Source organism: Sardina pilchardus, chromosome 13 (assembly GCF_963854185.1).
Source record: "Sardina pilchardus chromosome 13, fSarPil1.1, whole genome shotgun sequence".
Classification (NCBI taxonomy): domain Eukaryota; kingdom Metazoa; phylum Chordata; class Actinopteri; order Clupeiformes; family Clupeidae; genus Sardina; species Sardina pilchardus.
The window spans coordinates 9,781,814-9,807,905 of NC_085006.1; the positions used below are offsets into that span (position 1 = coordinate 9,781,814).

A 26,092-nucleotide genomic window follows, 5' to 3' on the forward strand; every position below is an offset into this window, starting at 1 on the left:
CGTATGTAGCAGCGAGACTTCATGAACTGCACTGTGTTCCCTTTTCTTGTAGCAGCTCCCACTGAGAAAAGATTCCCAGATAGCTTTGGAACATACAGCACGTCATACATTGTGACATTTTTCACATTACTGACTCTAAAAGTCATTCTCAGTCTCACATTGCCAAGTCCTAGGGCGTCAACCACCCTGCCATCTCCGAGTTTCACAGACTGTGCTTTTGAAAATTGCTGGTAGTCTTGAAGAATTTCTTTATCACATGTCATGTGCTTTGATGCTCCTGAATCAATCAACCATTGAACCTGTTGAGGCTTCTCGGTCAGGTTTGCCTCATTAGCGACAAAGGCACATTCAGACGAGTCTTCTGCATCTTCACACATCATGCTTTTGGCCTTGTGAGTTTTATTTTTCTTTTTCCAACTTGGACAGTCACGCTTTATATGACCTTCTTTCCCGCATTTGTAACATCTCCATGAGCTGGGTCTTTCAGCTCCCACTGCCTTAGAGTTAGCTTGCATATCTTGACGAAACTGTGATGACATGGCTGATGCACCACCTGATGTAGCCTCATTGAAGTTATCAGTAGCATTCACTCGTTTTTGCTCTTCATTTATTAATGCTTGCTGAACAAATTGCAGTGTCAAATTGTCTATCTTTGTTTCTAGCGCAGTGACAATTGTAGCATAGCTTGTCGGTAAGCTACCCAGGAGTCTTCTTCTTCAATCACAGCACCTATTGTTCCTAGCTGATCAGTAAGCTCCTTCATTCGTTTTAAATGTTCATTTAATTTTTCTCCTTCCTTCATTTCACATCTGAAATATTTTTTCTTCAGGAACAATTTATTTGCCAACGTATCTCTGTCAAAATGTCCTTTTAGCGTGTCCCACACCTCTTTTGGAGTCTTGCAGCTCGTTATCAGATACAATTGGGGTGTACTTACATTCAGGACTAACATATGCCTTCTCTCTCCGTTTTGCGAATTCAGTTTGTGCGTGTGCGTTAGCATCGTGGGCTAGGATATCCGTCTCCATTACCATGCCCCATAGTCCTTTCGCTCTCAGAAAATGTTCAATCTGAAATTTCCACGTTGCCCAGTTCTCTGGTCCACTCAGCTTCTCTATAAACAGCTTATCTTCCATTGTGAATTCCACAACACCGTTTATCTATCACAAATCTCCGTGTAACACAGCTTTAGCGATGCTCTGGGCCCATAACCTATTGCAGTATCAACGTGTTTATTGAGCAGGATACAACCGGAACTACAAGCAGACACTAGGTGGCAGTACAGGTCATTAGCGACACTCATTGTCAAATTACTGTATTACAACATGTCTCTGCTCTGACATTTCAAGAGCGCCTATCATTTTTACCTCCTCCATATTAATGAATTAAATTAGCCATTGTTTTGGTTGTGAACTTGTGGCCCGCTATGTAATGGCTTGGAAAATATCTGGCCCGAGGCCAAACTTAATTGCCGACCCCTGCCCTAGATACAACATTGTGAAATATCATAATTCCATCGACTACAAACACATCAGTCCCGTTAGCCCACCTCACAGGCACAGCCACCGGCACCAGCAACAGCAGGTCTTATTTGAGCTTCCCCCCTTGCCGGTGAAAATACCATGAGTCAGAGCATTAAACACTCCAAATAAGTTGTATTCGTCCATAGACTGTACATAAACTACAGTAAAGTGACATAGTTGGCAGCAAGATGTAACCGCTAACTAGCATAACAGCTAACTATAACTAGCGAGCTGCTCGTTTAATGTTGGTGACGTACATCGTTTGAGACGAAACATGTAGTCCACTGGGCGGATTCACACAAAACTAACATAACTTTTAAAGTCTATTGAATAACAGTAGGCCTACTTTATTTACGTGAAAAATTATCTTTTAAATTCGCACACACATGTGAAATGCACAGTACAATTCGAACGGGACCAACAAATAATTATTATCTCTCCATTGACTCCCGTTCATAAATTTTCACGATTTAGGTCCAATGGGCCGGAAGTAGATGCGCGTCACTTAGGTTCCCTATTGCAGACCGCTTATTGTGTGTGGTACAGGTCCGCTTCTTGTGTGTGGTACGGATCTGCAATACGGGTCCGCCTCTTGTGTGTGGTACGGGTCCGTTTCTTGTGTGTGGTACGGAACTGCAATACAGGTCCGCTTATTGTGTGGCACTGACACGGGTCTGCTTATTCTGTGTTGTACGGATCTGCAATACGGGTCCGCTTATTGTGTGTGGGCCACATCTGGCCCACAGTCAGATACGGTAGGTCCGCTACATGCGGATCTAAAGGCTTTTATGCGGATCCGGCCCAAAGGAAATTGTTATCTGGGTTACTTACTTATTTGAAACACACACACACACACACACACACACACACACACACACACACATGTATATATAATTATTTATTCATTCTATATACTGACATTTCTATGGAAGCCCATTTCCGCCAGGGAAATAAAAAAATACGTTTATGCTAAGTAAACATTTTGAGATACAAAGTCAAAATTTTGAGATACAAAGTCAAAATTATGAGATAAAAAGTCAAAATTTTGAGATAAAAAGTCAAAATTATGAGATACACACTTTGGATTCAATGGCAGCGGCGTCTGTGAACACAAACAAACAAATGCAACAACGCATCAGTTACTTCTGCTCACGTGGCCAGTTGAGTAGAAGTAGAGACAGACAATTATGCTCATACATCTCATTCAAACATTACAGGGAAAAGGACTTTGTACAGACTTACCGGGGAGGTTCCCCTTGCGTGGCTTTGTGTCACGCATACCATCGCACTTAAAGTGAGAGGGGGACTTTGCCAGTGTAATTTTCAATTCATTGTTTGACGGGAAATAATGGAATTATAATGTCGTTATAAGTCTTGTGTAAGGAATGTACATGTTTAGCAAATGTTTATTGACAAATGCCATGATTGTTGCATAATTCATTTTGTTTGGACTAATGGTTGCTGCTGGGCTACTGAAAGGCCTGAGTTTCGGAATGGTTAGGCAGTCTATGTTTGGTTGATCTGTGGAGAGCACCATCTGAGTTTATTATTGGATCCTGTCTATGACCAGTATTTTGTTTTGTTTTCTATTATAAGTTATATTTTTGATTATTGATTAAGTACTTATTCTTTATAACACCTTTTTTTGCTGAATAAACGAGGAAAACCCTAATTTGGCATCTATCCGGCGCAGCCTTCCTGCTTTCCACCACACCGCACAGCTATCCTGATCACAGGGCATTTGACAGAAAGTGTTGGGGCACTGTGCACTCAACGTAACAAATTTATGTTCAGCGTGTCTCCGTGTCTCGAGTGTTTGCAATGCTGCAAAGGTTCTTTGGCTACCGTGGCTTTCACAGACTATTCAATACACTACCATAGTGCCTGAGTGTGCTTTTGCGATGTGTGTTTGTTCTCATACTTGTGTGAGTGTGTGTGAATGTAAACAGTACTGCACATTAGCTGCATTTGCTATGGAAATGTGTCAGTTGGAGCATCCCCTGTGGACAGAATTGCAAAAAATGGCATACATGCAAAGACTGTGCCTGTGATTCAGCATGACACATTTGAATACAATTTTAAACCTGTACATTACAAGATATAGGCGCAAAGCTGCTTTTGCTTCTGAATTCTGATTCGCATTTGGTGGCCTCTTAATTGTGTGAGACAAATTAAATGGTCTCCGTCACAATTGGTTGTCGTAGTGATTCAATATGTCAAATTATGTGTGCTTCGCGCATCCTCTTGTCACAAGACATTGGCAAATGAACGCACACAACTTTCGCTTTTCCGTTTGTCTTCAGATGGCAGACGCGCAGGGTGCTCTCCAGAATCTCTGACTGGTCTGGACTGCTAGCATTAGTAGTGGTCATAATAAATGAAAAAAGGGTACAATTATTTAGACTATTTATTCTATGATAAGGTTTACTGATGAATGTTGCTGCTGTCTCTCCCCCTGCAGTCACCAGCACCTTGTCCGGCCCAGAGGTGGTCCCCTATATGACGCTCGGCACCAGGGTCCGTAGGAATCCGGAGGACTGGACATGGGGATCCCAGGTACTTCATCTGTACTGCCTGTGGATCAAGATTCGATTGCAGTAAAGTGCAAGTTTCTTATCTGTTCACACGTCTTGTCTAAATATTATGTGTACATTGTGTGTGTTTGTCCCATATTTCAGGATGGCAACCCACCTGGTCCAGGCACTGTCACGGGAGAACTTAGCGCAGGTAAGGACACATGTGGCCCTATGAGAAATGCAATAATAATTTTAGTTTTATTAATAGAATCAGTTAGATCTAATGAATAAAATTAATAAGATTAAAAAAGGTTAAAAACATTTGGAATGATATCACAAGAGTTCAGGCATATGTTGTGATGTGTATGGAATTTCATGGACATGCATTGGTTTACAGGATAAATGTATTTCGTTTCTAATTTCATAGTTACAGAAACGTTGTTAAAGGGATATTCCACCATTAAGCTAATTTTCCACCTCCCCTTGAGCAAAACAATTATTACCTTTTTCCCGTTCATCCAGCCGTTCTGTGAGTCTGGCGATACAACTTTTAGCTCCAGCCTATAGATCATTGAATTGGTTTGGCCATTAGCATCTCGCCTGCTAGCATCACACTTGTGACTAAGTTTTCTGTTAATTAATCGGTTACAAAAGTAAATATAGCCGCAAGCGGCGATGGCGGGCCCGAGCACCTGCGGTACGGACCCGTGACATTTGCGGAATCTAACAAAGCTACACGTATTTGTTGGTGGGCATGTGGATGAGCAACACACATGCCCACCAAATTTGGTTAATTTTCATCAATGTATGTGTCAAGCACAACAGACAACAGATTAAACATGATAATCCTACTCATATCAAAGTAATTTTTTCGCGTTTCTGTAGCATTGTTTGATGTGTGACATCACTAACAGATATAAAGTTGTTCTGTCTCGAAGAATAGCCGACTAATAAATTATAAGAAACAGGGTTGCCAACTCTCACGCTCCCGCCGTGACACTCACGATTTCAGCATCAATCTCACGCTCTCACGCAGACACAAGAAATGTCACGCCAAAATCCATTCTTCTTTTTCTTCAAGCCGTTCATATCAGTTGGTGACTAGACCACAGCAGAGCATAATAGACAGAAGAGGAACTCAATGTTCAATTTCCGCCAAACTTACACTTTAATGATGACGTGTAGCCTCTTGCACGATGGAAATAATTTGAAGGAATCTAGCAGCAGTCTTGTAAATAGTGACCCACCGTCTTTGCAAAATCCTAATCTGAGACTGGCCTGTGACTAGACTGTGACTAAAAACTCAATGAATTGTCTTTAAGGCTGGCTTACATTGCACGATTTTGGCCTGTTTTAACAGTCGGCGACTAAATTTCCAAAATCGGGAAATCCGGAACCGGAAATCTTGGCAGTTGTACTAGAATCTCGGCGCGCTCCCGTCATCTAAATCGTTTAGTGTAAGGTGCCAATCTTAGCGGTTTTCAGTCCGTCGGAGTCAGTCTTTTTCTAGTTTTGCCGTTACGACAATATCAAACATGTTTGATATTATCGGAAGTCTTTTCAGTCGTGGCCTGGTCGTGGCTCATGCAAATAGTGACGTGAACATTAAAGACCAATCATGACCTAGCTCCAACACGAAACAGGAAAGGGCAAATATGATTTTTTTGTTGTTTCATTTCATATGAATTATTAGTCTAATTATTCTACGTGACAGAACAGCTCTATATCTGTTAGGGATGTCACACATGAAACAATGCTGCAGAAACGCGAAAAATGACTTTGATATGAGTAGGCTATCACGTGAGTTCCTGTTGATGATGACGTGTAGCCTAGTGCACGATGGAAATAATTTGAAGGAATCTAGCAGCAGTCTTGTAAATAGTGACCCACAGTCTTTGCAAAATCCTAATCTGAGACTGGCCTGTGACTAGTCTGTGACTAAAAACTCAATGAATTGTCTTTAGATGTGAGAGGGTCTGAGACTGTAGCCTGACTCTCGCCAGACCCTTGTAGTTCCGCCATGCTCCACCAGAGGCGTTTCGCTGAGCTCCACACAAGGGTCTGGACGCTAGGGCAATCCAAACCCCTGGGCCAGTGCTCAAAAAATAAGCAACCAATCAGGAGCGCCGAAGCGAGTGTTTGATTCAAATAACAATGGCGGCACGCAGCGAGGAGTCTTGTGCTGACATTGATTCTGCTATTTCAACCGTTTTGTCGAATCTATCGAGTATTCATTCTTTAAAAGATTAACAGAGAATAGTTTTGAAGACATTTATTGGTGGCAAGGATGTTTTTACTCTTCTTCCGACCGGGTTTGGCAAGAGCTTGAAGAAGCCTAGCACGTCATTCAAGATAACAGGCAAGTGGTTTATCGAATCACATGCGAGGATGTTTCAGAAATACATCTCCTATCGAGAAGTCCCAGATCCTTGTGTGAAGCAGACAGCGAACTACAGGATCTGGTGAAAGTCAGGTTACTGAGACTGTAGTCTTTAGAAAATCTTTTCCAAATCTTTGCAAAGTCTGGCAATGTAAGGTAGGCTTAAATCGTTTAGTGTAAGGTGCCAATCTTAGCGGTTTTAAGTCCGTCGGAGTCAGTCTTTTTCTAGTTTTGCCGTTACGACAATATCAAACATGTTTGATATTATCGGAAGTCTTTTCAGTCGTGGCTCATGCAAATAGTGACGTGAACATTAAAAACCACTAGTAACCTCGCGCGAACACGAAAACAGGAAGGGGCAAAATAGGCAACGGCTGTAGCCTATGATTATTTGTTATTTCATTTCTTATAATTTATTAGTCGGCTATTCCAAGAGACAGAACAACTCTATATCTGTTAATGATGTCACACAGTAGGCTATCACACAGTAAGCTATCATGTGAGTTCCTGTTAATGATGACGTGTAGCCTATTGCACGATGGAAATAATTTGAAGGAATCTAGCAGTCTTGTAAAAAGTGACCCACAGTCTTTGCAAAATCCTAATCTGAGACTGGCCTGTGACTAGACTGTGACAAAAACTCAATGAATTGTCTTTAGATGTGAGAGGGTCTGAGACTCTAGTCTTTCAAAAATCTTTTCCAAATCTTTGCAAAGTCTGTCAATGTAAGGTAGGCTTTACACATCTATTGATATTAGACAAGACAAGGCTCCACCACGTTTACCGTCCTCTCGATTATGGAGAGGCACACTGACACTGTCGAGGCCTATGGCTAGCGCGATAACAAAAAAACACAGTGCCCCGACGCCACTCTCGTTCTCCACACAACTAACACGTCTGACGACGGTCTGCTAACTGTTTCATGGTACTTCTCATTGCAAAGCATAACATAAAAACTACCCCACACTGCCTAGACCTGTAGCCTATTTTGTCTGACGACAGCTGCCACACGCGCCTCCCGAGTGGAGTGAATCAGCATGGCTCTATTCTCAAATCATTCTCGTTGTGACTCCCCAAACTGCTGCTATGTTGCCCCATAGCTCTCCTATGTACACTTCGACCTCCATACCAATATACCCATTATTATTAGACAAAGGCTATTCATCACGTTTACCGTCCTCGCAATATGGAGAGGCACATGGAAGACGTGAAGACGGATGGCTAGCGCGATAAAAAGGCAGTGCTCCGACGCACTTTCATTCTCCACACAACTAACACGTCTGATGAGGGTCTGCTAACTTCCCTATGAACACCTACAACAGGTGAAATACTGTCCATAACACTGACATTGGGCAAAAGATCCACGTTTGTGCTTGGTGTATGACTTATCTCCATGTTGTCCAGCTGGAGCATTGCTTGCTAGGCAGAGACGCGTGTGAATAAACAAATCCCCGTCATCTTCTGAAGGCAGATATTTCCCTTCAGAATCACTGTCAGTGAACAGAAGACCCAACACTTCATTCCTGGTAAACTTTTTTGATGTGTTTAGACGATTATCTAATGCTAATACTCGTTTACGTTCACAATACTGCTCTGATACAATGGCTCACACGCAAACTAGCTCAGCTTATATTTCGCACTGGTTTAAAGGGATAGTTCGGGTTTTAAGACACAAAGTTATATGGGTTCCCTGTCAGCAACGTTGTGCATCAGCAATGACTTACCCCCCGACAGCGTCCTGTGAGCTGAGATCCAGCCGGTTTTTGATGCTGAAGAAAGTAGTCCGGCAAGTTTCTGGGGTCACGAAAGTAAAGTGTTTTTCTTCTCAAAACCATACGTGTTCAAAAGAGTGATATATTTGCACCACAAAAACGTTGTCCAGGAAAAATTCAAACCTCGTTATCTTGGCACTATTTTTCTCGATTCCTATCACTGCGCGCTACTGACAGCTGGACAACGTTTTTGTGGTGCAAATATATCACTCTTTTCAACGCATATGGTTTTGAGAAGAAAAACACTTTACTTTCGTGACCCCAGAAACTTGCCGGACTACTTTCTTCAGCATTAAAAACGATCAAAAACCGGCTGGATCTCGGCTCACAGGACGCTGTCGGGGGGTAAGTCATTGCTGATGCACAACGTTGCTGACAGGGAACCCATATAACTTCGTGTCTTAAAACCCGAACTATCCCTTTAAAGTGCCCTTGCTCGAATATTTTGTATAGAAGCATGACGTAATTCTGAGTCGGGGACGTAGTATGACATGTCTGCCAACTAGTGGCAGGGAGTTTGAACAAAATTTGACACCCTATTTGACAAAATCGGTCGTTTTATTCTGTACCGCATCTTGTCGACTATAGTCGCCTGTGGCGCTTAGAGGGTTAATTCCTCACAACTTTTTATAATCATTGCGCATTCCTTATCGGTAAAATAACGTGATCGCGTCATCATTAAAAGTGGTGGCTTTGCGCTGCAACCCGCCCATTTTATGTGAACGTGCACCAACTCCGATGAGGTTAACCCTAGTTCAACAAACCAACTTCTTACTCCTCGTCGTAGTACCGATTAATACCAATGAAGATAACCAGGTTTTGTCAACCCCGGTTTAACAAAGTAACCCTGGGTTACATTTGGGTAGGTTGAGCTCCCTTCGTTGTACAGGCCCCAGGCTAACAGCCAAGCTAAGTTAATTCTAATGGTATTTACATGATCTGATTGGTTTAGCTAGATGTCATTCAAATCAGACCTCCATGCGATTTTTTAAGAGCTGTATTCCATTTATATACTATTTGCCACCTGCATTTACTCGCAAAACACAACAGAATGTCTCCCCAATACTATATGGATATAATTTAAATTATGGTGGCCTTATAATTAATAACATACTCGATGTTTGCTTCTTTTTTTGACAGACGTTTGATGAATAACCCACTGTAGTAGTTGATTGGAAGTGGAGAGGACATTTTTGTCATACTTTGTGCGTCTTTGCGGTGGCAAATAATGACGTTAATGACGTTGCGTGCCGAGACAAGGAAGCTCTCACACGTGGGTGCGTGCGTAAATTTGAATTCAGTTGGTCTGCCACACCTACTCCCGCTATATAACAGAAATAATCATGGTTCCCCATCCAAAAAATACAACTGCTCCTCGTTGTTAGTCTATATCAAAACCGGATGTTCACTTTGTGTGCAAGACGCTATTTTTCGCCTCTTTTTTATTCCAACCGTGAGTTATTTGGGGGAGAAACTAGAACGCGCACACATCCCGAATAACTTACACCTGGTTTGACATAGTCGCTCCTATTCATCCTGGATTGGCGTTAGTGAAACGCGTTTAGCAAGTATGACTAGACAACGCTATGTCAAACCTGGCTTTATCCCTTTGGATGTCTTAATTCTGCTTTTGTGAAATACCCCTCTGAATGCATCATTTTCAGGTGCCACTCGCTAACTGTAGCCTACATGGATTAATCCAACACAACTCCTCGTCCAATTTTCAGTTGGCATGAAATCGGTGTTTGCCTAGGGCAGGGGTCGGCAACCTGCGGCTCTAGAGCCGCATGCGGCTCTTTAGCGCCACCCTGGTGGCTCCCTGGAGCGTTTTCAAAAATGTATGAAAATGAATGGGGGGATTTTTGTTTGTTTGTTTTAATATGGTTTCTGTATGAGGACGTTAACGTTTTCCAATGTTGTAAAAATGTGCATAATAAATATTAAAGTTCAACATTTCTGTCAACGAAGATTTGATAGCCTGCGACACACGTTTCAGGGCGGCGCCGTGCCAGGCGGCTGTAAACCTATGGTTGTAAACAAACCGGCGGGTGTGTCAGCATGGGCCATGCCATGGATTCCAAAGGGAAAAAGAGAAAGATAGCGGACGAGATCAAAGAATTTAAGGCAGAATGGACCGAATCATTTGCTTTCATTGCCATTGCGGAAGGATTGCCTGCATGTTTGCTTTGTAATGAGAAGTTGGTGAACAATAGAAAGACATTTAGAAAGACATTTTCAGGGAAGGCATGCTACATCTGCAGCCGACTACCCCGTTGGGACTGAGAGAAAAAGTGCGATTGCAGTAGCCTACTTCTGGAGAAATTTTGTTGCAACCTGAGAGATATTAAAACGTGGAGAACAACGGTTCACGGATGGTGATTACACAAAGTTGAACTTAAAGCATCATTACAGCGGAGTAGTCACGTGGTGTGTCATTCTCTCCGAGATGCGCTGCAGGGAAAAACATTTAATCATGAAAGCTCATTATGTAGCCTCGTTGTAGCCTCCTTAGTCATTTTGATAGTAGGCTAATATAGATATACACTTACAGCCTGTGTTGCCTTCATATAAGGCTGTAAGTGTATATCTATATTAGCCTACTATCAAAATGACTAAGGAGGCTACAACGAGGCTACATAATGAGCTTTCATGATTAAATGTTTTTCCCTGCAGCGCATCAAGGACCCGAGATGATGGAAGCTAGCCTCTCTCAACCTCTTCTTGCGCTGCCTGCCCCTTCATACTAACTAGCTAGATGAGCTATATGGCTCTGGTAGGCCTAATATCAATCCAACAGGGGAAAGAATAGAATAAGCCCACTGATGTCGAATTTGCAACAAATTATTCCGACTAAGGAACGCCAGAATCAGCGTAAACAATGTTAGAGTGTGGCTGCTGGCCGTGTTCAATTGGAAACTCATAAAAACTCTGGGGCGATTTTCATCAATAATCAACATCAAGCACATAACCAGAAAATAACGTTCTAAAAACGTTACTATATGGTTATACAAATAAGATACCAAAAAACAACTAAGTAGCAATGTTGTGTGAAAACCTGCTTTTTTATTTAAAACCATTAACTCCGTTCTGAATCCCAGCTCCTGCAATGGTCCTGAAGCCTCATGTAAGAGCTGTGATGATTTCCTTACATTTTTCATAAATAAGGTTGAGAAAATTAGAGCTAACATCACTATCACTGGGTCCAGGCCGTCTTGCTTTAGGTCAGTCACTACAGTCTTTGAACATTTTGGTTCAATTTCTCTGTCAGACTTATCCCACACCATCTCTCAGATGAAATGTTCCACATCTGAAATGGATGTACTTCCATCTTGTTTTTTTTAAGAGGTTTTTGATACAATTAGTCATGATGTTCTAGCCATAATAAACTCCAGTTTAGCCACTGGTAAAGTTCCAGGCTGTTTCAAGCAGGCTATAGTCCAGCCTCTCTTAAAGAAATCAAACCTGGATGCTAAGATGCTGAGTAATTACCACCATTTGTACTAGAAAAAGTTGTCTCCATTCAATTATCCTCCTTTCTACATGAGAGCAAGGTCTATGAGACTTTCCAATCAGGTTTCAGGGCTCTCCATAGCACTGAGACTGCCCTTCTTAAAGGGATATTCCGCCGTTTTTGGAAATACGCTCATTTTCCACCTCCCCTCGAGCAAAACAATCGATATTTACCTTGTTCCCGTTCATCCAGCCATTCTGTGAGTCTGGCGATACAACTTTTAGCTTCAGCCTAGCATAGATCACTGAATCGGATTAGACCATTAGCTTCTCGCCTGCTAGCTTCATGTTTAAAAGTGACTAAGATTTCTGATAATTTCCCCATTTAAAACATGTCTCCTCTCAAGTTAGAAAGTGCAATAAGACCAACTGAAAATGAAACCAGGCGTTTTTCTAGGCTGATTTGACATGGAACTACATTCTCATCTGGCGTAATAATCAAGGCAACTTGCAGCTACTGGCACTACTACTGCTTGATGTCTATGGGGACTATTTTCAGATGCTGCGTACGATATCACTGCGCCTATGGTACGTTTGCAAGTTGCCTTGATTATTACGCCAGATGAGAGTGTAGTTCCATGTCAAATCAGCCTAGAAAAACGCCTGGTTTCATTTTCAGAATGGCTGGATGAACGGGAACAAGGTAAATATCGATTGTTTTGCTCGAGGGAAGGTGGAAAATGAGCGTATTTCCACAAATGGCGGAATATCCCTTTAAAGTGACCAACGATCTGCTACTTAATGCTGACTCTGGGAACTGTTCAATCTTGGTCCTGTTAGATCTGAGTGCAGCTTTTGATACTGTGGATCATAATCTACTCATCGAACGTCTGGAGAACTGGGTTGGAATCAGAGGCATGGCTCTTAATTGGTTTGTCTCATATATTAAAGACAGAACCCTTAAAGTCAGTATTGGGGCCTACTCCTCAGCACCTGCCACCATGTCATCAGGAGTTCCTCAGGGGTCAATCTTGGGACCACTACTGTTTACCCTGTACATCCTCCCCCTTGGTCAGATTATTCAGAAATATGACATTTAATTTCATTGCTATGCTGATGATCTGCAATTGTATATCCCTCTATCCCCTAGTAGTCAGTGCTCCATAACTAGGCTCACCAACTGCATCCTCGAGATAAAAAACTGGTTGGCACATAGTTTCCTGCAGCTGAATGAGGGAAAAACAGAGATCATTCTGTTTGGCCCCCCTAAGCTGACTGAGCGCCTGAAGGGAAACCTGGGTCCTTTAGCTCCTTTCAACAAAACACAGGTTAAAAATCTTGGGGTTTTATTTGACACTGAGTTAAAGTTCGACAAGCAGATAAATGCTGTAGTAAAGGGAGGCTTTTTCCAACTCAGAACAGTTGCTAAGTTGAAGTCATTTTTAATGGAATCTGACTTTGAGAAAGTCATACATGCTTTTATCTCAAATAGACTTGACTACTGCAATGCACTTTACACTGGAGTAAGTGAATCCTCCCTCACCCGTCTACAACTGGTTCAAAATGCAGCAGCCAGACTTCTCACAGGTACTAGGAAATGGAAACATATAACACCTGTCTTGGCTGCTCTCCACTGGCTCCCAGTCAAATACAGAATCCAGTACAAAGTAGCACTGACTGTTTTTAAAGCTTTAAATGGTTTAGCACCTGTGTATGTTGTGGACATGTTATCTCCATACATTCCAAAGCGATCCTTAAGGTCTGCCTCACAGTCTCTGCTTAGTACACCACGATCACGTCTGACACAGAAAGGAGACCGTGCTTTTAGTGTGTTTGCTCCAAGGCTATGGAACAGCTTGCCCAATGAGCTAAAACCCATAGCTTCTGTGACTGGTTTTAAATCAGCGCTTAAAACACATTTTTACCGTATTGCTTTTGATAGCTGCTGACCTTGCATGTGATCCAGGGTATCTTTCTCCTTGTACTGTATTTGTATCTGTACAGTGGGTACGGGTTGAGAATGCACCTTCTCCCGCGGGACTCCCGAAGAGATCCCGCAGTGCGTCAAGCCGATTTTTTTCGAGGCTAAGGCAATGTACCCAAACAACCACCAGGTGGCAGAAAGTTTCACCTGCATTTAATGATGAAGACCGCATATCCGTCAATAGTCGACTCCTTAATCTCATTGAATCATTAAAATGAAGGTGATGACTGGCGAAATTATTCAAACGACACTTCAATGAACCATTGTTGAAATGAATGAAAATGGTTATAGAAATCGCCTACAGCCAGCGTTATAAGAAATATATAAGTAATAGTTAAAGTCTTCTTCCGTATTAAACAGACGCTCTTTGTTCCGTAGGCTATTTTAAGGAACTACTCAATGCACACACACTGGGTAAACTGGCGCGCTACAAACATTAAAATGTCAAATAATATTTATTTATCTTTGTCGCCATGATATTGGGGGAAACGCGGAGAGGCGAGATGGTCAGTCCTCGTATTTTTTCTTCGCGTTTCGTTATAAGAAATATATAAGTAATAGTTAAAGTCTTCTTCTGTATTGAACAGATAGCCTACGGGACGCTCTTTGTTCCGTATTTTAAAGACCTACTCAATGCACACACACTGGGTAAACTGGCGTGCTACAAACATTAAAATGTCAAATCATATTTATTTCTCTTTGTCGCCATGGTAGGCCTATTGGGGGAAACGCGGAGAGGCGAGATGGTCAGTCCTCGTATTTTTTCTTCGCGTTTCGTTATAAGAATATATAAGTAATAGTTAAAGTCTTCTTCTGTATTCTCTGCCACATTCGACAACAGCATTCAAGTTCCTTCTCAGCACGAAGACGTGACTTTGCTTGCTGTTGGCCCAGAACAACATGCTCGGATTCACCAACAGAGTCGCGGCAACGTTGGTAGATACGGATGCCTGCTCTTCAGAGCCATCACCACAAAGGAGCACTACAGAGCCTGGTGCAAAACCACCAACTGGGATGGATCGAAGGGCAAGCAAGCACTGCCACACAACGTCAATACCTTTGTGTTGTCAACACTAAGCAGAAAGTTTCCTACGATGGGGAGAAGTGGCCGCAAGGACTGCATCGATAAGATCAACGAATGCCTTCGCAAGCCCCGAAACCCTGGCGATACATTTTCTTTCCTTTAATTCAATAAAACATTGTTTATCTGAAGAACTTTTCCGAGGTTGTCTTGTCTACCAAATCCTAAACTTAAATAGAGTAAACATTTTATCTTATGAAAAAACTCTTAGGGGGAACAGTTGGGCAGCCCTTCCTCCATTATCGTAGTAGGACTATAGGCAATTTATTAGAGGGGTAAAAAAAAACCTCATAAAGTAGGCTAGACTAAATGTGTCACTTTAGTGATTGGCTCTTTCAAATGCAAATTAGGTGGATGGGCTTTTGAATGGGCCTGCTGCAGGTGAGAGGACAAATCCTAAGAATTTATTGTTTTTAGAAAGTGCCATTATCATTGCCATATTCTCTTAAAACATAGGCTATATATTTGAAAACGAGTTGATTAAAGGCTTCTAATGGTGTTTCTATAATATGATAAAAGCAGAGATTGAGATGTGTGTTTGGAACAGTTTTTCAAATCCCCCGGGGGTATTTAGACTCCAGGGTGTTAAGCACTCATTCACAACTGTCCCATCGCTAAATGCTCTCTTGTGTTGCGTGATCACACAAGTATACCTGTCGTAGTGTGCTTTTAATTTGATAGGCCTAATTATTATCTCCGCCAAGGATATAACAAAGTCTATGGATTTGCTATCCAGTAGCCTAATAATTAGGCTATGTGCCACGTCCGATTTCGCAAGTGGTGTAGTAGGCTACATTTAAAAATCGACAGCCGCCTGTGAGATTCATTTCATGAAGAGCAATTGTCTTGTGCGATCATTCCCCCTCTCCCCACACTCGTCTAACCAGTTCACTACATTATAGCCTAGGCTACCTATATGCGGCACTGAGGACGACACTTGAGCCCGACACTATGTCAATGTAAAAATGTGTGTGAGTGCGCGCTGAACCACGAATTAACATATTAACTTTTCTTTTCAGCAGACATCGCAAACATAAAAAGAATCTCAAAACAGAAAGTCTTTCATTTTTTTTTTATAAATTGATGCATTTTGTTTTGATGGTTTCCGGAGAGGTTCCTCGACTGGGTATCGAACCCCGGTCGCTGACGTACGACACCTATGCTTCAACCACTTGCGCCACAGTTGGATGTGAACTTCAACGGGCTTTATTCGACAAATGTACTTGAAACGCCGATCAAAAGTTCTGACATGTTAAACTGACGTTAGTTATTAATTCACCACATGATAAAATGCTGTCATATAGCTTGACGCCCAGCAGCCTATGGTAGTCTATGCCTATCTCTGAATCAACATGAACATGCATACGATACATACGTTGCTAGAAACTTATTTCTAATAATTGTAACCTGCTAGTCGATGGTTACAATGAATTACCCTCACTGCCCTATCGCACATCTGACCATCCATTGTTACAATGTTACAAAATGCGCGATCTTCTCCATGCATGTAACCTACGGTTATAAGTAAAGTGACAAGCATAGGCATGTATTAAAGAGATTTCTGTTAAATACATTTTATTTTCAGTCGTCAAAAGTGGTGGGGACAAAATCTGTGATAACAAGTGCTGGGTACATGTAGGCTACCCAGCGTCGCCGGTTAAAATGAACATGCCTCCGTTTTAAAATAGCCTACACATTTCTAAGTATTCCTAGCATGTAAATGTTGCCAAAATGTCCATCTTGTCCATCTCTTTCGTCTTCGCCTTGACGTTGACAATAATAGCCTATTCACGGAAATGCGGTCTTGTAACCGTAATGAATTCATGAATTAATCTAAGGTTGCCTTTCGAGTATTTCAGGTTGAATTGAAGGCTATTTCCTTCTGATAGGCCTATATGTTTCTAAAACCATTTTCATTCATTTCAACAATGGTTTATTGAAACGTCGTTTGATTAATTTCGCCAGTCATCACTTTCATTTTAATGATTAAATGAGACGGATATGCGGAGCATTTCTCTCCCTCTCCATTGACCAAAACGTTGCTCTGGCATCTCTGCTGGACTGACTGAGTTATAGGCTACGTCGAGTGAGAGAGCTGTGAGGTAGGCTGTAAACATTCGAAAACTCTGCAACTGCAATCTAACATGCCGAGCGTCATGTCTCTTTTCTCCGCTTGTCACCAGCGCGGTGTCCTCAGGTTTTTCCATGAGCCGAACCTTCATATTATTAGGGCGGTCTATGTTGCCCCCTTGCGGTTGCAGTTTTCCCGATGCTTCGGGAGTCCCGATGTGCGGGAAAGAAAGGAGCATTCTCAACCCGTACCATCTGTATCTGTATCTGTCTTGTCTGTTCTTTGTCTTTGTCCTTTTGTCCCTCTATTTATTTTTTTGTATATTGTTTTTTAATTGTATTTTTTTCCATATGCTGATTGTGAAGCACTTTGGTTTTAAATGTGCTATACAAATAAATTTTACTTACTTACTTACTACTAAAAGAGAAATGCAACCAGAATATAACGTTTCTTTTTTTTCCTTATAAAAACCTTTGTGGAACTTCCTTTGCTTGATAACCTGGAGATAACGTTCTCTCCAGGGTATTAAAAGGTTACTGAAAAAATAACCACAGGAGAACCAAATGCTAACATTACTGAAAGTTCGCAGAACGTTATTTGCTTGCTGGGTACAAGCGTACAGTGATGCAGATTGGGCAAGTGACAAAACAGACAGGAGATGCACTACAGGTAGTCCATGGGCCAGAGCAGAAGTTGGGCTCACCAAAGGTGGCAAAATCTATCAATGATTTTCTTAATCCTCTATGTCTGAAAGATATGTTTTGGTATGATAACCTTTTCTAAGTGGTAGCTTAGTTGTATTTTTACTGGCTTTTATACCCATACCCAGTACAATTCACAATACACGCCTATGTGTAGGTATAGGTGTATACAAGTGTGTGGGATGATGGGATATGTCTTAATCCATGTTATATCACATGTAGATGCCATAGGCTTTTAGAAAATATATAGTTTAGATGGATTATATAGCTTTTCATGAATCACATAGGCTAAAATGTATCCGTCATACACTTTTTCACCTACATAATATAGGATTAGATTGATGCAAAGGACTGAAAGTGGGTGGGTCAAATCCCAACTCTTGCTATATCACATCTAGAGAGTATGGGCTTTTAGAAAATGTATGGGTTAGATAGCTGAATACACTTTACACAGCTACTTTAGACCCATAATCAATAGCTGTCCATTGAAAATCAATGCATTTCAATGTAATGCAAAATACATTACAGCTAGGGTATAGTGATATGGAGGAAGTTGGGAGATATCTCAATGCACATTTTTATCACATCTAGAGTATATAGACATCTCAGAAAAATATATTTTAGGGTAATTAACCAGTTTTCTTTAATGATACCAGAACTATAATGATCGGATATGCCATGATTTTTCAATTCATGTAGATCCTGCATAACTATTGGGCCTAAATTCAGTTTTTTATTTGCGTTATGACTCAGATGTGTGAGAATGAGTAAGGATATGACCAATGACTAGGCTACTAGACTACTACTGAAAGACTAGACATAATAACCCAACCGGCCCAAGTAAGGTCCTAACATCATTATCAAGCAATGATGCCTGCTGTAAACTGTAAAAGTAGGCTACTATACTTCAGTTGGTAAGTGAATTTATTTGAATTTGGAATTTACAGTGGCAGAATACTGATGATGAACAGTCAAATCCACAGTCAGATCCACAGCTCAAGCCACTGTATTGCACTCTCACTCTCTTTCTCTCTTCCTCACATATACTCACACATACTTCATAAAACACATTCTCTCCTTCACACACACACACACACACACACACACACACTCTCTCTCTCTCTCTCTCTTTCTCTTACACAGACACACACAAAACACACTTCATATACAGTATTCCCTCTGTCTCTCTCTCTTTCTCTCTCTCACTCACACACACATACACTGTTGCTGAGTAAGAAAAGGCCTCATTTACGCACATCATTGATTCTCTGTTGCTTTCAGGTTGCAGATTGTTGTACTGTACATCCAAGAATAGAGAAGACATAGAGAGAGGGAGAGAGAGAGAGGGAATATTGCAGATTGTTGTACTGTACATCCCAGAATAGAGAAGACATAGAGAGAGGGACTATGTGAAGTGTGTTTTGTATGTGTGTGTCGTGTGTGTGAGTGAGTGAGTGAGTGAGTGAGTGAGTGAGTGTGTGCATGTGAGGGAGAGAAACGCTATCAAATGATCAACTACACTAGAGCTATCAATTAGAATTTGGATACATTTTTTCCAAAGCATAATTGCACCAATCGCACTATATGGTTCTGAGGTGTGGGGTCCAGTAACACACAATGAATTTCCCAAAGTAGACAAACACCCAACTGAAGCCCTGCATGCAGAGTTCTGTAAAAGCATCCTCCGAGTACAGAGGCAATCTCCAAACAATGCATGCAGGGCAGAATTAGGTCAGTACCCACTTATTATTACTATTCAGAAAAGAGCCCTTACATTTTGGCAATATTTAAAATGAGCAACCCCCTTTCACTCCACTATTTAGCCCTGAAATGCCAAGAACAAAATATAGAAAAGAGTGCACTAAGCCAACTTGTCCTATAGACTCCGTGACATAACTCCAACCAACATCACTCAGTCTCAGGACAACTTTATTGTCAGAAAAATTGGACCCAACCAAATTATAAACACTGAAAAGGAAGAATACATTACATATTGGAAAGAAGTCACCAAAACACAATTACAATGCTATTTGGCCCTCAAACATGAATATACAACAGCTACTTACCTGAGCACAGTAAAAGACCCTAAACTCAGGAAAACATTGACAATGTACAGACTCAGTGAACACAATCTTGCCATAGAAAAAGGCAGATGCAGGCAAACCTGGCTGGCCAGAGAGGAAAGATTGTGCCCACACTGCACTTTGGGGGTCATATAATATAATATAATATAATATAATCACAAAATATGAAGAAATTAGGAAATCCTCATACATCAAATTTAGTTCAGCCATTCCTGAATTCCCAACATTTACAAATGAGAGAACATGTTTTGTGTATGTGAGGAAGAGAGAGAGAGAGCAATACTGTGGCTTGACTCTATCATCAGTATTCTGCCAGTCAAACTTCCAAATTCAAATAAATTCAGTTACGAACTGCCTTCTCTCCACTGGATGCCGACCAAGTTGAAAAACTGGTCACCTCAGCTAAGACATCAACCAGCAGTCTTTACCCAATGCCCACCACCCTGGTCAAGGCCTGTCTTCCCATTCTCCGTCAGTTGAAAACATCATAAATGCATCTCTTGTCTCTGGTGTGGTACCATCCAGCTTCAAAATGGCAGCAGGCATCCCCACTCTCAAGATGCCAGGCTCAGACCCTGATGACCCCAACAACTATCGTCCAATCTCCAACCTGCCTTTCATCAGTATCCTGGAAAGAGCAGTGGTTGCCCAGCTTCAACATCACTTGTCCCACCATGAGCTCTTTGAACCTCTCCAATCTGATTTCAGGATCCACCATTACTGATGCTGCCGACACCATCCTCATCCTCCTTGACTTTTCTGCAGCTTTTGACACAGTTTCCCATCCTTCTCCATTGCTTTTCTGAGCTCATCAGCCTTAGTGGCACAACACTGCCCTGGTTCACCGGCCGGACACAAATAATCACTCTCAATGGCTCCTACTAAATGGCCATCAACCATGGCATACCCCAGGGCTCTGTGCTTGGTCCTCTGCTGTTCACCATTTACATGTTACCCCTAGGTCATATTATCCGTAAACATGGACTCATCTTCCACTCCTATGCCGATGACACTCAACTTTATATCAGCACAAACCCCTCCTCCCATCTTCCACCCACACAACTTGTCAACTGCCTGCGGGAACTCAAATCATGGATGACCACAAACCTACTCAAACTCAACAGTAATAAGACAGAGGTTATGGTGGTGGCCCCTGCACCACTGCTCAGAAAAATTGGAGACCTGGCCATGGTCGTGGATGGCTGCTACACTTCCCCATCTACTGAGGAGCACAACCTGGGTGTTATCCTACTCCACTCTCTCCTTCGGCTCCCACATGAACAAGTTCTTCTACCACCTCAGAAGCATCTCACTCCGGCTTTCACTCACACATTCAGTAACAGAGACACTCATCCATGCCTTCATCACCTCCCGCCTGGACTACTTAGTAGACACCAGTATGTCCAGAACTCAGCTGCCAGGGTTCTAACCCACACAAAGCCCTGGCAGCATATCACTCCCATCCTCCAACAGCTCCATTGGTTGCCAGTCAAGTCACACACTGCCTACAAGATCCTCCTGCTCACATATAAATCTCTCCATGGACTCTCACCTCACAGATCTCCTGCACCCCATCCCCTACACTCAGTCACGTTCCCTGCGGTCCTCTAGCAAGGACCTGCTGGCCACCCCCTGCACCAGGTTGCGGACTTTTGGGGACAGGGCTTTCTCTGTCAATGCTCGCACACTCTGGAATACTCTACCACTCCATGTCTGTTCTGCCCCGTCCCTGCCCATATTCAAAAAGCACCTGAAAACATTTATTTACATTTATTAAGTCCTTTGACCCTTAACCCCTCTCCCAAATTTTTAAGCAACCTTGGGTACCATGAAAGGCGCTATATAAATCCAAGTTATTATTAGTAGTAGTAATAGTAGTAGTAGTAGTAGTACTGTATAACTGAAACTGCTCTCTCATACATAGGCTACATCTCTGAATATTATTTTTGTCCTCTCTATTGTTCATGCACAAATTGGAAGTCTACAGCTTAAACTGGCTACATCTATTGAGTACGGTTTACAGCAGACATCATTACTTGATAATGTTAGTACCTTACTTGGGCCGGTTGGGTTATTAGTCTTTCACAAGTAGCCTAGTCATTGGTCATATCCTTACTCTTTCTCACACATCTGAGTCATAGCGCAAATAAAAAATAAACAGGACTCACCTTATGCCCTATTTGTACAACAAAGTATAAAGGTAAAAAGGTGTAATCTGTTTTTGACGCTACAACAGCCATTGTTGTTCTGTAGCCTAACTGTACTGCTTCCACACACTGACCCAGCAAACACCAACACACTCTAACAATTCTAAAGTTGGCGGTTTACATTTCTACTGTAGAATGTTCAGAAAAGAAATCTTCTTCCAGACAAATTGAAAAAGCAGAATTTAGGCCCAATACTTATGTAGGACCTACATGCACTCTCTTTCGAATTGAAATATCATGGCATATACGATCATTATAGTTCTGGTATCATTAAAGAAAACAGGTTAATTACCCTAAAATATATTTTTCTGAGATGTCTATATACTCTAGATGTGATAAAAAATGTGTATTGAGATATCTCCCAACTTCCTCCATATCACTATACCCTAGCTGTAATGTATTTTGCATTACATTGAAATGCATTGATTTTCAATGGACAGCTATTGGTTATGGGTCTAAAATAGCTGTGTAAAGTATATTCAGCTATCTAACCCATACATTTTCTAAAAGCCCATACTCTCTAGATGTGATATAGCAAGAGTTGGGATTTGACCCACCCACTTTCAGTCCTTTGCCTCTATCTAATCCTATATTATGTAGGTGAAAAAGTGTATGACGGATACATTTTAGCCTATGTGATTCATGAAAAGCTATATAATCCATCTAAACTATATATTTTCTAAAAGCCTATGGCATCTACATGTGATATAACTTGGATTAAGACATGTCCCACCTTCCGCCAGACTTTGAGGCACCCACATCTGTACATAGGCTTGTATTGTATAATTTACTGTGTGCATGTATAAAAGCTAGGAAAAATACAACTAAGCTACCACTTAGAGAGGGTTATCATACCAAATAATGTCCCTCAGGCATGGAGGATTACAAAAATCATTGATAGATTTTGCCACCTCAGGTGATACCAATATGTGATTTTTAGGGTCCTGGCCCATGGACTAAGGCTATTGTGTGAGTCTTAAGCCTACCTTACACTGACAAGATTTGGGAATGATTCTTAAAAGATTGTAGTCTTTTGAGTAAAGCTTGAATGATGGGCATTAGTTCAAAGACTACAATCTTTCAAGAATCTTTCCCAAATCTTGTCAGTGTAAGGTAGGCTTTAATAAGGATGGACCTCTGGTCTCATAGAAAACCAAAAAGCAGCCCACTGTTGCATTATCTACCTTTGAAGCAGAATACATGGCATTAGCTGCAACTATACAGGAGTGTATGTATCTTGTACAACTGCTGGAAGGTATTGATAGATGTCAATGTGTGCCACCAAAAGTGTGCGAGGACAACCAGGGTACTATTGCTTTAGCCAAGAATCCTGTCAATAAACAGAGATGCAAACACGTTGACATAAAATGGCCGGGTTTCCCAGATTTGTTAAGAAGCTTAAGAAGTGCTAAGAACTTCTTAGGAGCGTTCTTAGAATGTTCTTAGAGCACTCCTAAGAAGTTCTTAGCACTTAAGAGCTTCTTAAGGAATTTGGGAAACCCGGCCAATACGTTAGACCGGAGCCGCGTCACACAGAGCAGGTTGTTTGCGCCACGCCCCTTTTTTGGGGAAAACAAGCCCTCAGAACAAGCCTGAAACAAGCCAAAGTGAACGGGTGTTGTTCACGGTCACTGATCTATAACGAATAACTTATTATTTATAGATCAGTGTTCGCGGTAGACAGACATGCCGAGAAGTTGCTGTGTGGTTGGGTGTACCAACCACAAAGCTAAGAACCCCTAACATTAGGCTACACCAAAAATAAATCAGACCAACGAAAACGGAAATCTAGGCTAACACTTGGCTAACACTAGCAGCTAGGCTATCGGCTATGACAGAAATTATCATATGTTGTAATTATCTAACGAACATACTTTACATCCAAGCCTGTCAGTCAACTACACAACATTACAATTAAAATAAGAGGCCAAAAATACAGGAAAACAATTTAGTTATTTAACTGGAGATTCAATGAGATAAGAGTATGTCCGGGTATGACACTGGCCACTGCTACTGCTAGCAGGCTACTTGGGAGACCGAAGGGACATGTTTTTACTTTGATTGAATTAAGCTTTTGAACGTATTTTTCACGGTCAACGACCGGCAAAGTGGTAATATATTGAGTGGTCCTATTGATTCGTTGTGTTTTCTGTTATCATTTACCCCTACGATTTCGGTACGAATTACGTTTATTGACCCTAATTTGCATTGGAGTTAATGAGAGACGTTGTTTGTTTTCCCCCAAAAAGGGGCTGGAACGTTTCTCGCGAGTCAAGTTCCCGGATGTGCCGGTCTAACGTATATCATTTTGTGAGGTCAGCTGTGAATAGCCTGACGAGCCAGACCCACATCAAGATTGATTGAAATGTGAAATGTGAAATGTGAAATCTGTATGTGTTGATTGAAATGTGTATGTTTAATTATGCAAATTAGACATACCCTCTTTAACCCTCTGGAGTCTAAATCCCCCCCTGGATTTGAAAAACTGTTCCAAACACACATCTCAATCTCTGCTAGTTTCTGTCCTAGAAACATATAAGTGACACCATTAGAAACCTTTAATCAACTAGTTTCCAAATATATATGTTTTAAAAGAGGATGTATCATTGGCACTTTGTAAGAACAATAAAAGAAAATCCTAGGATTTCAATCCTCTCACCTGCAGCAGGCCCATTCAAAAGGCCCATTCAACTTAATTTGCATTTGAAAGAGACATGCACTAAGTGACACATTTAGGCCTTGTCCACATGGAGACGAGTTTTGGTTGAATTACGTTTATTGACCCTAATTTGCATTGGAGTTAATGAGAGACGTTATTTGTTTTCCCCCAAAAAGGGGCTGGAACGTTTCTCGCGAGTCAAGTTCCCGGATGTGCCGGTCTAACGTATATCATTTTGTGAGGTCAGCTGTGAATAGCCTGACGAGCCAGACCCACATCAAGATGTAGGGTCTGGGAACTCAACGTAGTCAGGGCTCAATCGGAGGGGTGGTAAAAACAGTTGTCTTTCAAATTCCATCCCCGCAATAGGATAATGCTAAACGAATCATCTTCTTGTTTTCAAGTAGCAGGCTGCGTAACCTTCCCTCTCCACGCAATAGGATAACGCTAAACGAATCATCTGCTTGTTTTCAAATAGCAGGATAAGTTACCGTCGCAACTTCTGATCGCATGTCAGTCTGAGTCACCATTATGTTAAGCCCGCCCACCGACTGTATACACGCTGTGATTGGATCGCTTGATTTTCCAGTTCTCAGCTCCTAAGCTCTATGGATCGTGCCTAGACTGCCCCGCCAGCCAAATTACATTTGCTACCGCTAGGGGCGTCTAGATTTCTAGGCTATGAATGATGGAAAAGTGAGTCTGGAATACTGCCCAACTGATGAGATGATTGCAGATGCAATGACAAAGCCTGTAACAAAGCAGAAATTGATGAAATTTCATACATATGTTTGGAGAATAAATTTTTTGTTTAGTCTAGACAGGACACAGTTGAAATTCATGTTTCAGTTATTAAGCTAACAATGTGAGTGCAAGTGGGGGTGTTGACATGTATAGAATTAAGTATGCCCTCAATTGTACCATAATACACCTCTTATTTTGTGGTTATAAATGCTGGCTGATATAAGAGCCAATGACATGCTTTAATAAGGGCATGTGATGTGCGAGTATAAAAGTGTGTGCGCAACAATAAACTTTTTCTTTCGCTGAACTCCCCACAAGTTGTGTGTAAAGCGTAGATTCTCTGTCAAGTTGATAGTGTAACCCCCAGTTCAAATAAGAACTATACATTTATATTGATTGTTTATTGAAACATTTTATTCTACTCACTAACCTACTCAGTATTTATACAAACTTTAATGTCTCATGTCTCTTTCTCTTATGCAATACACCACTCATCGAACCTAGTAGCCTAGTACTGGTGCAGTAACATTACTTCTTATTATTATAGCACTTGCAGTGACACAAGTGTTACAATAGTCTTTCTGAGTATGCACGAGTCTCCCTTGTATTAACTCTGGTAATAGTGACCCACTAGTGAGAAATGCAGAACATTAAACCACATATAGAAATATTTGACATAATACAAGATGTACATTCCCAACCGCCCATTGCGATCTTCTGAGGAGCGTCTGTTATGTCGACAAACCATTCATGCTAGGTCAAACTGTAGATCCTATTCTTCAGTGGTTCCGTGTTGGTGGAATGAGTTGCCCAGTGCTCTCCGTTCCAGCAACAGTTTTGGATCTTTCAAGAGGGGTCTTAAGGCATATTTGTTTAATATGCACTTAGTCTTTTGAGCGTTTGTTATGTGTTATGGTTTG

General features: G+C 41.5%; 1 protein-coding gene across 3 annotated transcripts in view; it reads left to right on the forward strand.

The window, feature by feature from the left end:
- LOC134099652 (ZP domain-containing protein-like) overlaps window positions 1-26,092 on the forward strand; it is a 126,109-nt gene that overhangs the window by 67,817 nt on the left and 32,200 nt on the right. For all 3 annotated transcript variants that reach the window (XM_062552600.1, XM_062552599.1, XM_062552601.1), the window contains 2 exons: window positions 3,985-4,079; window positions 4,202-4,250. In XM_062552600.1, coding sequence (XP_062408584.1) covers window positions 3,985-4,079; window positions 4,202-4,250 — 144 coding nt within the window. The remainder of the gene's footprint in view (window positions 1-3,984; window positions 4,080-4,201; window positions 4,251-26,092) is intronic.